At 43.1% G+C, this 13,289-nt stretch overlaps 1 protein-coding gene across 1 annotated transcript in view; it reads right to left on the reverse strand.

Moving 5' to 3' along the window:
* TMEM59L (transmembrane protein 59 like) overlaps nt 1-12,986 on the reverse strand; it is a 120,739-nt gene extending 107,753 nt beyond the window's left edge. Inside the window, exon 1 of the mRNA XM_073548022.1 lies at nt 12,750-12,986. Within this exon, the coding sequence (XP_073404123.1) occupies nt 12,750-12,914 (165 nt within the window). The 5' untranslated portion in view covers nt 12,915-12,986. The remainder of the gene's footprint in view (nt 1-12,749) is intronic.
* Nucleotides 12,987-13,289: the final 303 nt, after the last annotated feature.

Below are 13,289 nucleotides of genomic sequence, written 5' to 3' on the forward strand. Positions count from 1 at the left end.
AGACAGAGAAAGGGACCACTGTGCTGAGAGTGCGGAGCAATGTGGAGCCGAGCCAGAGAGTGCAGGGCCGTGTGAAGCCTAGCCAGAGAGTGCAGAGCTGTTTGAAACTGATCCAGAGAGTGCGGCGCTGTGCAGAGCAGTGCACATAGAGCAGAGCAACGCAGACTGCCGCCAACGGTGGGGACCAAGGAGAGCTGGACGTACAGTGTGTGACCAGTGACTGCCAGAGAACCGGGTGCTGTGCCCTACATGACGTGCTGCACAAGAGAGACCGTATACCAGACTGACACTTGCGCCCTGACTGGGCCAGTAGATAGTTGGCCTGACATTTTTGACCGTACGTTACTAGTGGAAATAGTTGAAGAGCCACGTTGGGCCCATACAGGACTGTGGCCCTTGCCTTTAATTAGCCACGTTAATATATGGACAAGGGGCAGTGAAAGGTGCCAGAGACCGACCACTGTCACCAGAAGACGGACCAACGTTTGCAGTGACCTCCAGGAGGAGGCGCAGCGCCCGCCGTTGTCGGCGCTATTGAGTACGCAGCAGAAGCTGCAGAGTCAGGACTTCCTAATATACTTCTAACGCAAATTGTTGTATATTTGTACTGTTATTATTGTACTGTTCCTTTAATACCGTTTAATTCTTGTATCTCCCTGCGTGGAGTAATTTCCCCCTGTAAATAAACCTGTTAACCCCGGCTCTGCCTGCGTACCATCACTGCATCCCGCGTTCCTGCTTGTTATTTTACATCAATATGATTACTGCACGCTTAGATAACTTCATTAGGAGCTGTAGTTTGTAAAATGGGGATACTTATGGGGTTTCTGCTGTTGTGGCAACTCAGGGGCTCTGCTAATGTGACATGGCACCCTCAAATCAATCCATTAAAATCTGAACTCCAGTATGGCCCTTCTTCCCTTCTGAGCTTTGCACTGTGCCTCAAAAGTAGTTTTTGACCACATATGGGGCACACTCAGTAGAAAATGCCCAGCAAATTTTAGGGTCCATTTGCTCCTGCTATCCTTGTGAAAATGAAAAACATTAGGGCTAAAACAACATTTTTGTGGGAACCTGTGGACTCAAAGTGCTCACCACACGTCGACATAAATTCCGTGAAGGGTCTAGTTTAAAAAATGGGGTCACTCGCCCGCAAAACATTCGACCAAAGACGTGTTCCAAAACTTCACTCCTTCCTTTCTGAGCCTTGCAGTGTTATGAAACAGTAGTTTTACCCAACATATGGGGTACTGGTGTACTCAGGTGAAATTGCACAACAAATTTTTGGTTCCTTTTCTTTTGTCACCCTTGTGAAAATGCAAAATTGGTGCTAAATATTAACTTTTTGTGGAAAAAATTTGATTTTTACAGCTTAATAGCTTACATTTTTGTGAAGCACCTAGGGGTTCAAGATGCTCACCATACATCTAGATAAAATCCATGAGGTGTATAGTTTCCAAAATAGCTCACTTGTGGGGGTTTTTAACTGTTTAGGCACATCGGTGGCTCTCCAAACGCCCCATATAATGCTGCACAAAGGTTATGGCCCCATAAGTTATTCTATAGATTATGTCCCCATATGCTGCCCCATATAATGCTCCATAGATTATGCCCCCATATGATGCTCCATAGATTATGCCCCCATAAGAAGCTCCATAGATTATGCCCCCATAAGAAGCTCCATAGATTATGCCCCATATGCTGCCCCAATAAGATGCTCCATATGTTATTCCCCATAAGATGCTCAATAGATTATGCCCCCATATGCTGCTCCATAATTATGCCCCCATATGCTGCTCTATGATTATGCCCCATAAGATGCTCCATAGATTATGCCCCCATATGCTGCTCCATAATTATGCCCCACTGTATTTGCCCCAGCTGCCGCTGCAAATAAAAGTAAAAAATGACATAATCGCCTCTCGTCGCTGGGGGCCCGGTGCCAGTGTCCTCAGCAGGCGGTGACAGGTTGCTGGTGTCACCGCTGGCTCAGGACCCAGGCACTGGCGATATTTACCGATCTCCGCTACATGGTTGCGCGTCGCTTTGTCTGCAGGGTCTCTCTGTCAGTGAGGTTTAGACAGAGGGTGCGGCGCGCACTAACTACGTCACCGCGCCCTCTGACCTGAACATCACAGACAGAGGACACGGAGGAGAGGACAGAGCAGCACGCAGTGATGGAGCAGGGACAGGTGAATATAGCGTATACTTACCCCCTCCTGGTGTGGTCTCTGCAGCCCCCCCGCTTCTCCCACGGTCTCCCTTCCTTCCTTCAACGGTCACGTGGTACCGCTCATTAAACTCATGAATATGCGCATATTCATGAGTTTAATGAGAGGTACCACATGACCGCTGAAAGGAGCCTGAGGCCAGGAGAAGCAGGGGGGTTGCAGAGACAGCACCAGGAGGGGGTAAGTATGACCTGACACCCCCGCTCCCCCGCCGACCCCCTTGTATAAGCCAAGAGCGGGACTTTCATCCCCAAAAAATGGGCTGAAAATCTTGGCTTATACGCGAGTATACACTCACTGGCCACTTTATTAGGTACACCTGTCCAACTGTGTGTTAAGACTTAATTTCTAATCAGCCAATCACATGGCGGCAACTCAGTGCATTTAGGCATGTAGACATGGTCAAGACAATCTCCTGCAGTTCAAACCGAGCATCAGTATGGGGAAGAAAGGTGATTTGAGTGCCTTTGAACGTGGCATGATTGTTGGTGCCAGAAGGGCTGGTCTGAGAATTTCAGAAACTGCTGATCTACTGGGATTTTCACGCACAACCATCTCTAGGGTTTACAGAGAATGGTCCGAAAAAGAAAAAAAATCCAGTGAGCGGCAGTTCTGTGGCCGGAAATGCCATGTTGATGCCAGAGGTCAGAGGAGAATGGGCAGACTGGTTCGAGCTGATAGAAAGGCAACAGTGACTCAAATTGCCACCCGTTACAACCAAGGTAGGCAGAAGAGCATCTCTGAACGCACAGTGCGTCGAACTTTGAGGCAGATGGGCTACAGCAGCAGAAGACCACACTGGGTACCACTCCTCTCAGCTAAGAACAGGAAACTGAGGCTACAATTTGCACAAGCTCATCGAAATTGGACAGTAGAAGATTGGAAAAACGTTGCCTGGTCTGATGAGTCTCGATTTCTGCTGCGACATTCGGATGGTAGGGTCAGAATTTGGCGTAAACAACATGAAAGCATGGATCCATCCTGCCTTGTATCAACGGTTCAGGCTGGTGGTGGTGGTGTCATGGTGTGGGGAATTTTTTCTGGGCACTCTTTGGGCCCCTTGGTACCAATTGAGCATCGTTGCAACGCCACAGCCTACCTGAGTATTGTTGCTGACCATGTCCATCTCTTTATGACCACAATGTACCCAACATCTGATGGCTACTTTCAGCAGGATAATGCGCCATGTCATAAAGCTCGAATCATCTCAGATTGGTTTCTTGAACATGACAATGAGTTTACTGTACTCAAATGGCCTCCTCAGTCACCAGATCTCAATCCAATAGAGCATCTTTGGGATGTGGTGGAACGGGAGATTCGCATCAGGGATGTGCAGCCGACAAATCTGCGCCAACTGTGTGATGCCATCATGTCAATATGGTCCAAAATCTCTGAGGAATGCTTCCAGCACCTTGTTGAATCTCTGCCACGAAGAATTGAGGCAGTTCTGAAGGCAAAAGGGGGTCCAACCCCTTACTAGCATGGTGTACCTAATAAAGTGGCCAGTGAGTGTATATGGTAGATGTTAATTTTTTCCTTACACATTTCATTAATTCCTATGAAGCATCTGAAGGGTAAATAAACTTATTGAATGTAGAGTCAAGCACCTTGAGGGGCGAAGGTTTTAGAATGGTGTCACTTTAGGATATTTTCTGTCATATAGGCCCCTCAAATTCACTTCAAATGTGATGTGGTCAATAAAAAAATGGTTTGTAAATTTTTTGTAAAAATGAGATATAGCTGGCCAACGTTTAACCTTTATAACTTCTTTACCAAAAAAATATGTTTCTAAAATTGTGCTGCTGTAAAGTTGAAATGTGGTAAATATTATTTATTAACTATTTTGTGTGACATAACTCTGATTTAATGGCCTAAAAATTAAAAGATTGAAAATTGCAACGTTTTCAAAATTTTCACCAAATTTCCGATTTTTTCACAAATAAACACAAGTCATATCAAAGAAATTATACAACTATCATGACATCTCAGAATCAGTGGGATCCATTGAAGTGTTCCAGAGATATTGCCACACAGTGGTCAAAATTGTGAAAAAGGGGTTAAAATTAACAACTGAAATCAACAGATTCATTCTAACAATACCATAAAAAACATATGGTCCAAGCCCTATGAGTACAGGTTTGGCATTATCAATATTAGAATGCTACTTCTATTGACATATTAACATCTAAAATGAGGCTTCTTTTCAAATAGAACCAAAACACATTCACATTGTGGCCATATAACAAGCAACAAAATGAGCAAATACCCTGTAGTAAGTAAATGAATAGTAGTAGTGCATGTAAATAACATAGGGTACTTAGTTAACATTATTTTGATCAAAAAATGCAAAAGTCACTTTCTACAGCTCAAATTATGAATTACTCCTCTTGGCATCTGATCATATAGTAATTTATTAGTAGAAGCCATAGTAAGGGAGACTGAGTGCAGTATTGCACTATACAAAACTGACAAAAAAAAACATTGGAAAGTCACATTTTTGCACAATATGCAAAATGTATCATTTTTTACCATTTTCATATTGGTTTTAAACAGATGCGCCAAAATGGTTGGGAAAAGCTGAGGTGGGATAACAAGTGGCTGTGTCAAATTAATTGAAGGTGAAGAAACATTGGAGTAAAATTTCTAGGGAGGCACATGCCACTAATGAGATAAGCCAAGTTCATTAAGTGGCACGTGTCTGGGAATTCAGTGCATATTATTCTAACACGTACTTCATTACGAATGGTGTACAAAACGCCAGTATTCATAAATTGAGACCTTTGTTTTATAGTATGCCATTAAGGCGAAACATAGTGCTAGATTGCTGTAAGCTTTTAAGCCAGAATTCTGACTTAAAAGCTTTAAAGAGTCACAAAATTTAGGCGTGACTCGAAGTTGCCCAAAAAATTTGGCATTTCACAACAGTTTCACAACTGGACCAAGCTGGACTGTGATGAATGTGCGGTGTGATGAGCTGTGGCATTCTTTAAGCCTCAATGGAGTAAAATTTTTGGTGAGGCACATGCCACTCATCAGACGCTACAGCTTTATGAATAGGCATGACTCCAGCATTCCCCCTCATCAAGACCAGCGTGAAATGTCAATTGACAAAATTGTGCTTACATGTTACCCTTAAATTGAACCTAAATTTGAAATTGAGTCTTTCTTATCTTCCTGCTCCCAGCCAGAGAAACCAAGGAAAGACCTGCCCACAGGCCCGCCCCGAAGCACAAACAGTCTGTCTCTCTCTGTGTCTCTATGATGAGGAACATGTTTGTACTTCAGGGTTTGACTGTGGGCAGGTCTTTCCTTGGTTTCTCTGGCTGGGAGCAGGAAGATAAGAAAGACTCTGCCTACAGTCCCGCATCGGAGCACAGTCTGTCTCTATGATGAGGAACATGTTTGTGCTTCGGAGCGGCCTCTGGGTAAGTCTTTCCTTGGTTTCTCTAGCTTAGACCAGGAAGATAAGACTCTGCCTACAGTGCTGCCCCGAAGCATGGGCATCTCATTAACTGAATACACAAGAACCACAAGACTGATTTTTTCATCCCAGGTATCATTTTAATCAGTTTAACACTGCCGACTTAACAATGCCTGTAGTTTACTTAGCAAAATCTTGCTGACAAGTTTGCTGTAAAAAATTATTTCCAAAAAATCAAGTCATTTTTTCTATTTAGATAGGGAATAACTTGCTGTTCACTTCAAGCTGAACTGCTGGGGTTACAATCGAACAGAGTTTTGGAATCCGAGCCCCGTCTTGAATGGAGTGAAGGTGTGCAATATATCCTCCACTCTTTTTGTTGACTGTGGGACTGATGAGTAACCCGCTCCAATAGTCCAAGTAGAGAAGTAATGGAGTGGAGGCCCCACATACACACCTCAAGAGAAATCTAAATTAAAATGCTATTTTTTGTGATTACCTTTGCCTTCAAAATAGTCTCACATTTTCTAAGGATACTAGCACATAGTTTTTGAAGAAACTTAGTAGGGGCTTGGTCCAAACATCTTGGAGAACTAAACACAGATCTGTGAATGTTGGCTTACACAAAACCTAAAGTCTCTTCATGTACTCCCTGACAGACTAGTGAGATCAAGGCTCTGTGCGGGTCGTATCATCACTTTCACAACTCCCTGTTCTTTTTTACACTGAAGATAGTTCTTAATGGATGCATGTTTGGGCTAGTTATCAAGGTGCAGAACAAATTTGGAGCCAATCAGATGCAAAGGAAATTTAGGGCAGCCGGTGAAAGGCATCATGCTTATTTCTCTTTGAAACTGGAAGCTGTCCAACAGTGCCACCAGCTCAAAACTAGCAGTAACCAGAGGCACCCAGCTACACCCATCTATTATTCAAAGAAGTCTGGCCAGGATTGGTCTCACATGGAAGAATTGCAGCCAAAAGCCATAGCTCCCACACGGAAACAAGGTAAAGTGACACAACAATGCACAAAAACATAGCAACTCTGCAAAATTGTCAGCAGCTGCTCTGAACTGATGAGTCAAGATGTGAAATATGTTTCCATAACATAATGCAGTTTGTTTGCTAAAGGGCTGAAGAATGGTGCAATCATGAATGTCAGCAGGCAACAGAGCAAATTTGAAGCTGAATTCCAGTAAATGGAGTTGGGGATTTAATCAGGATTAATGGAGTCCTTAATGATGAGAAATAGAGGCAGATTCATATCCATCATGCCATACCATGAGGGAGGCATCTGATTGACTCCAAATGTATTCTGCAACAGGACAACGACCCCAAACAAAAAGGCAATGTCTATTAACAACTATTGCTCTGTCCAGCCATATAATTGCTGTCTAGAAAGTGTAGTCATTTTTTTATGTCTCCGATTATTACAGACATTGTATTTTTGTGTGTATTAATCCTTCATATATTTCATATTGTAAGGTAACAGCACTACCTGCTGGCCGTTTAATGCATAGATCCTAGTTTAATTTGCAATGTCTTGTGGGAAGTTCCTAGGGCATTGTGGGATTGTTCCTGTTGCATCATGGCCTTATTTATGACACTGTGATGGGAACAGCAGCCATTATTCCTCCATGTGTCTTAGGAGAAACTACACCATTCGTGTTCTTCATGCTCCTTAAACAGCCTGCTCTAAGCATAGTTGGTAAGCACTATCTAGGTGTTATAATCCTGTGTTTATCAATATGTTTGTTGTACTAAGTAGGTAATCATCAGTTTGTATATTACCTCATGTTACCTGTGTATTGCAGACTATTTGTGTTTCATGCTCTGTGCAGTTATATATTCTGAATTGCTCCTGTTATTGCATTCTATAGTTTCACCCTTTCCTGTCACATCTGCAATCAATAAAAGAAGGTTACAATTTTACAGCCTCTTTTCTTAAAGAAGACGTACGGAACAGATGCCAGACTGTTTATAGAGAAAGATTTCTATGTGGATGACTGTTTGAAATCGATGCCAACAAATGAGACCGCGATTAGTCTTCTGAAAAGAGCCAAAGACATGCTCGCTGTATCTAACCTGAGGTTGCACAAGATCGCTTCTAACAGCAAGGAAGTGATGGAAGCCTTCCCTCCTGAGGATCATTCAAATGTCTTGAAGAATTTAGATCTAGGCATAGACTCCCCACTGATGTAGCGGAGCCTCGGCCTACTATGGGACATAAAAGCTGATACCTTCACCTTCCAGGTTAACAGAGAAGATAAACCCTTTAGTCGCAGAGGAGTACTGTCTACCATAAGCAGTTTGTATGACCCACTGGGGTTTGTAGCTCCTGTAGTCATCAAGGGCAAGGCTATGTTAAGAGAGTTCACTAGAGAGGTGACGAACTGGGATACTCCTCTTCCCACAAAAGAGAAAACCAAGTGGATGGCCTGGAGAAATTCCCTCACAGCCTTATCAAGTCTTCATATAACACGCTCGTATGTGTCTGTACCTAGTACCGAGATAGAGACACAAACCCTTTGTGTGTTCTCCGTTGCTTCAATCAAAGTGATTGCTGCGGTAGCTTATTTGAAGACGATAGATACTAGTCAACAATGCCATGTAGGGTTTGTCATGAGCAGAGCAAAACTAACACCGCTCCGTGAACACACCGTACCACGCCTGGAACTTTGTGCCGCTCAGTTAGCAGTCGAGTTGGCAGAACTCGTTGCTATGGAAATGAATCTAGAAATTAAAGACTTTGAGTTCTACACTGACAGCAGGATAGTACTTGGGTACATCCATAATGAAGTGAGACGCTTCTATGTCTATGTTAGCAACAGAATGCTCAGAATTCGAAGGTCTACCTCACCTGAACAATGGAAATATGTGCCTACACATCTCAACCCTGCGGACCAGGCTACCCGATTTGTTGCTGCCAATCGCCTCAAAGACACGATTTGGTTTACAGGCCCAGAGTTTTTGTATAGACCATTGCCCAACATGACAGAAACGGCCTTGTTTGAACTAGTAAATCCACATGCTGACGTTGAAATTCGCCCTCAAGTGGCTGCGTTACATACAGAAACTTTGAAACGCCACCTGGGATCCCAGCGATTCAGTAGGTTCTCTACTTGGAATTTGCTTGTTCGTGCCATTGCCTGCCTGACCCACATAGCTCAGTCGTACAAGACAACCTCACCAACAAAAAAGGAAAGCTGCACAGGTTGGCATCATTGTAAACATGTCCACACAGATCTCGATCTAGAGCAGTCAAAGAATATAATTATCTGAGCTGTACAACAGGAAAACTACGCCAAAGAAATCGACTGTGCAACCAATCAAAGACCAATACCAAAAGATAGTGTTCTGAGGAAACTCGACCCAGTCATGGATGGAGACCGTCTCTTAAGAATAGGAGGACGCCTAAAAGAGGCAAAAATAGGTTCTGCAGAGAAACATTCCGTTATAGTTCCTGGACAACATCACATAGTTACTCTGCTTGTTCAACATTATCACGAGCGGACAAAACACCAAGGTCGTATGTTCACAGAGGGAGCCTTAAGAACATCTGGTCTGTGGATAGTTGGAGCTAAGAGATGTGTGTGCAGATTCATCTTTAACTGTGTTACTTGCAAGAAACTTTGTGGTATGTCACAGATTCTGAAGATGGCAGATCTTCCATATGACCGATTTAGCACAGATCCACCTTTCACCAACATCGGTCTAAATGTGTTTGGTCCTTGGTCTGTGGTTGTCTGACAAACCAGAGGAGGCCACGCAAATGGGAAACGATGGGCGATTAGGTTCACTTGTCTATCCATTAGAGCCGTCCACATAGAGGTAATTGAATCTATGGACACTTCATGCTTCATAAATGCTCTCCGGCGTTTCATTGCCATCAGAGGACCCGTCAAACATATTCTTCAGACCGAGGCACGAACTTTGTCAGAGCAGCAAGAGAACTGCAACTCTCTTCCAACTTGGATATGAAGGACGTAGAAAAATACCTAAGTGTACATGGGTTTACTTGGACTTTTAACCCACCACATTCTTCACACATGGGAGGTGTATGGGAGAGAATGCTAGGTGTCACAAGGAGAATCCTCGATTCAATTTTCTTACAGGAAGGATCTCCAAGGCTGACACACGAAAGCTTGACAACATTCATGGCCTAAGTGTCACCCATCATAAACGCCAGACCGTTGACTCCAATTTCCAGTGATCCTGATGACCCAACTGTTCTCTCCCCAGCCCTGCTGCTAACACAGAAGACCGACCCTAATTGCTCTCCACCTGGAGAATTTAATGTTAAAGACTGTTACAGGAGTCGATGGAGACAAGTACAGAGTCTCTCCATTGCCTTTTGGGACAAGTGGAAAAAACAGTACCTGCCTACTCTGCAACAGAGGAGAAAGTGGCAAACTAGCAAGCTTAACCTCCAGCCTGGCGATATAGTACTAATGAAAGACTGTCAGTCTCGGAGAAATGAATGGCCATTAGGTCTCATTACCCAGACATTCCAAAGTAAGGATGGAATCGTACGTAAGGTGGAAGTAAAAATAGGAAAGCAAGGCGAGACTAAATTGTTCCTCAGGCCAGTAGGGGAACTTGTTCTGCTGTTCTCGTCCAATAAACACAATAGTGACGTCGGCTGACGTCAAGCGGGGAGTGTTCTGTCCAGCCATATAATTGCTGTCTAGAAAGTCTAGTCATTTTTTTATGTCTCCGATTATTACAGACATGGTATTTTTGTGTATATTAATCCTTCATATATTTCATATTGTAAGGTGCACCACCTGCTGGCCGTTTAATGCATAGATCCTAGTTTAATTTGCAATGTCTTGTGGGAAGTTCCTAGGGCATTGTGGGATTGTTCCTGTTGCATCATGGTCTTATTTATGACACTATGAAGGGAACAGCAGCCATTATTCCTCCATGTGTCTTAGAAACTACACCATTCGTTTTCTTCATGCTCCTTAAACAGCCTGCTCTAAGCATAGTTGGTAAGCACTATCTAGGTGTTATAATCCTGTGTTTATCAATACATTTGTTGTACTAAGTAGGTAATCATCAGTTTGTATATTACCTCATGTTACCTGTGTATTGCAGACTATTTGTGTTTCATGTTCTGTGCAGTTATATATTCTGAAATGCTCCTGTTATTGCATTCTATAGTTTCCCCCTTTCCTGTCACATCTGCAATCAATAAAAGAAGGTTACAATTTTACAGCCTCTTTTCTTAAAGAAGACGGGGGGTTTAGCTACATGTCTCATTGCACACCCTGCTAACGTGTATGAGGACAGTATAACTATCTTAAAAAAAAAAAACAAGTCCTGGAAGTGATGATAAGGCCTAATCTCAACATCATTGACTTTGTGTGGGATTACATGAAGAGGCACAATTTTACATCTACTGAAGATTTGTGATTAGTTCTCCAAGATGTTTGGAATTACCTTTGTCGAGTTCCTTCAAAAACTATGTACAATTGTGCTGTCAATGAGTCGTCACGCCAAATATTGTTTTGATTTAGATTTCTCTTTTGTCCATAAACATTACACTTTGTTAACTGATGAAAACAAACTATTAAATTTTATTTTTGGAACAATTCTTGCTTTACAGAATTTTTTTTCCACTTTGCACAGTACTGTATATTAGGAAGTATTGCAGATCACTAGCCATATATTGCTCTGTATATTAGTATACCCACTGTTCTGTGACAAACCTTAAACATATGGGGAAATTACTAACAGTAAGGGCATGTTTCCACGTGGCGTTATACTTCAGTATTTGCTGTGGATTGGAAGCTGCGTACAGCCGCAGCGTCCAATCGGCAGGGTCCAGAAGTTACAGCATAGTGGAGGTGATTTTATGAAATCCCGTCTCCACTATGCGTACAATCATGCAGGTGGCAGACCTGCGTATCCGGACATGAGGCGCGTCTTTATAGACCGCAGCATGACTATTTATCTTGTGGAGACGCTCCGTCTCTGCAAGATAAATAACCCAGTCTATGGATACGATGCAGTGATTCCGCATGTGTTCAATGAACATATCTGGAATCACTGTGCGTACAACAGGGGGTGGCGCATTGGGCAGAGCGGGGTTTCCGCTGCATCCAAAGCGCTGCCAGTGCGCAGCGTGGAGACGTACCCTAAGACTCTCATCTTTGCCATTCACTCTGATGCATACAAAAGAAACTAATCCACCTAGAAATGGCTGCTGAAAGACATCAAATTGTTATGGCCCAGGATATACATGAGCCAAGCATTACTGTATGCACAATGGCTTAGAGCAATGCAGCCACATAAATACATTTCCAGCTGTGCCTGCATTCGGTGCATATGTTTTCTATGTAGGATAGTATTTATCATGAAATCATTTTATTTTCGTAATTACTTCTAGTAATAAACTACAGGAAAATCTAATCATTATATGGTCCTTCATTTCATGACTAATCTCCAAGCATTTTGTCTTAATTTTGCCACATAATTGTTGTTCAGGTATGTATCTGACCCATCACTGTATTGCCTGAATGTACTTTCTGTGGGAGCGTTAGTAATGTTCCAGAGCAGCCATGACATTCACTACATTCACACTAGGGATGCATAATTCAGCACCCTCTGGGAACATGAGAACGTGGAGAATGACAGAAATGACAAGAAGCAACCTATATTGTAGCAAGCTAGTAGTAAGCTGTCAGCACTAACCACCTGCCTAGGGCAAACCGTCACTTGTCTGTGCACACCATCTTATGTATAAATGGCATGCTAGCGGTTAAATCCAACTGCATGGGTGGAGGATGCATTGTGGAAAAAGGACGGCTATAAGCTGTCGGATTTCATAGTGATGCCCGAGTGGGAGCATAATCAGGAAAATAGATTTCTAGATGTATTTACTTTTGGGCTCCTACGTCATCAGCAAATATACATATATGTTAGACGGATGGATATTATTATTGTTTATTTATATAGCACCATTGATTCCATGGTGCTGTACATGAGAAGGGGTTACATGCAAATTACAGATATAACGTACAGTGGATAGATATGAGATAGAGCATAAATAAATACATGATACATAGACAGACATGATACATTATGGCGCTTACTTCAGAGGTGCTCTTCAGCTTGAAGGCGAGCTGGCACTGCTGGCTGCAGGAGGTGATGTCTCCTAGCTGGCTGTCTAAAGGGTCCCCTGCACTGACAGCGGACACTATGACTATGAGGGACAGCAGAAGGCTCAGGTCACAGCTCCAGTGTTCTGGGGCTCCCATCCTGCAGGGTTCTTCAGGCTCCAGGAGCAGATGGCAGAAGGCAGTGCAGTGTCAGAGCTGCGCTGACGTCATGTGTGCAGTGCCAAGGACTCTGGGAGAGAGGAGGGGGTATACACTGCTCTTACTGCTGCACATGTGTGTGACTTGTCATTGCACAGAGCCGTCTCCCTCCCCATTAATCCTTTTACCGTCTCTAGCAATAGAGACATTTCTAACATCATTATATAAAACCAAGTGCTTCACTGTGCTCATCTATAGCCATTTATTTTATAAAAGAAAATGAACCTTATTTTACAAGTCCGGTACATAGGAAGACAGGTCCCTTGCAAATGCAAACATTGTACAATTGAAAGCCCTTTCTTACAAGTAAGCCCT

This window comes from Dendrobates tinctorius, unplaced genomic scaffold (genome assembly GCF_039654945.1).
Source record: "Dendrobates tinctorius isolate UK_male_01 unplaced genomic scaffold, ASM3965494v1 ptg000011l, whole genome shotgun sequence".
Classification (NCBI taxonomy): domain Eukaryota; kingdom Metazoa; phylum Chordata; class Amphibia; order Anura; family Dendrobatidae; genus Dendrobates; species Dendrobates tinctorius.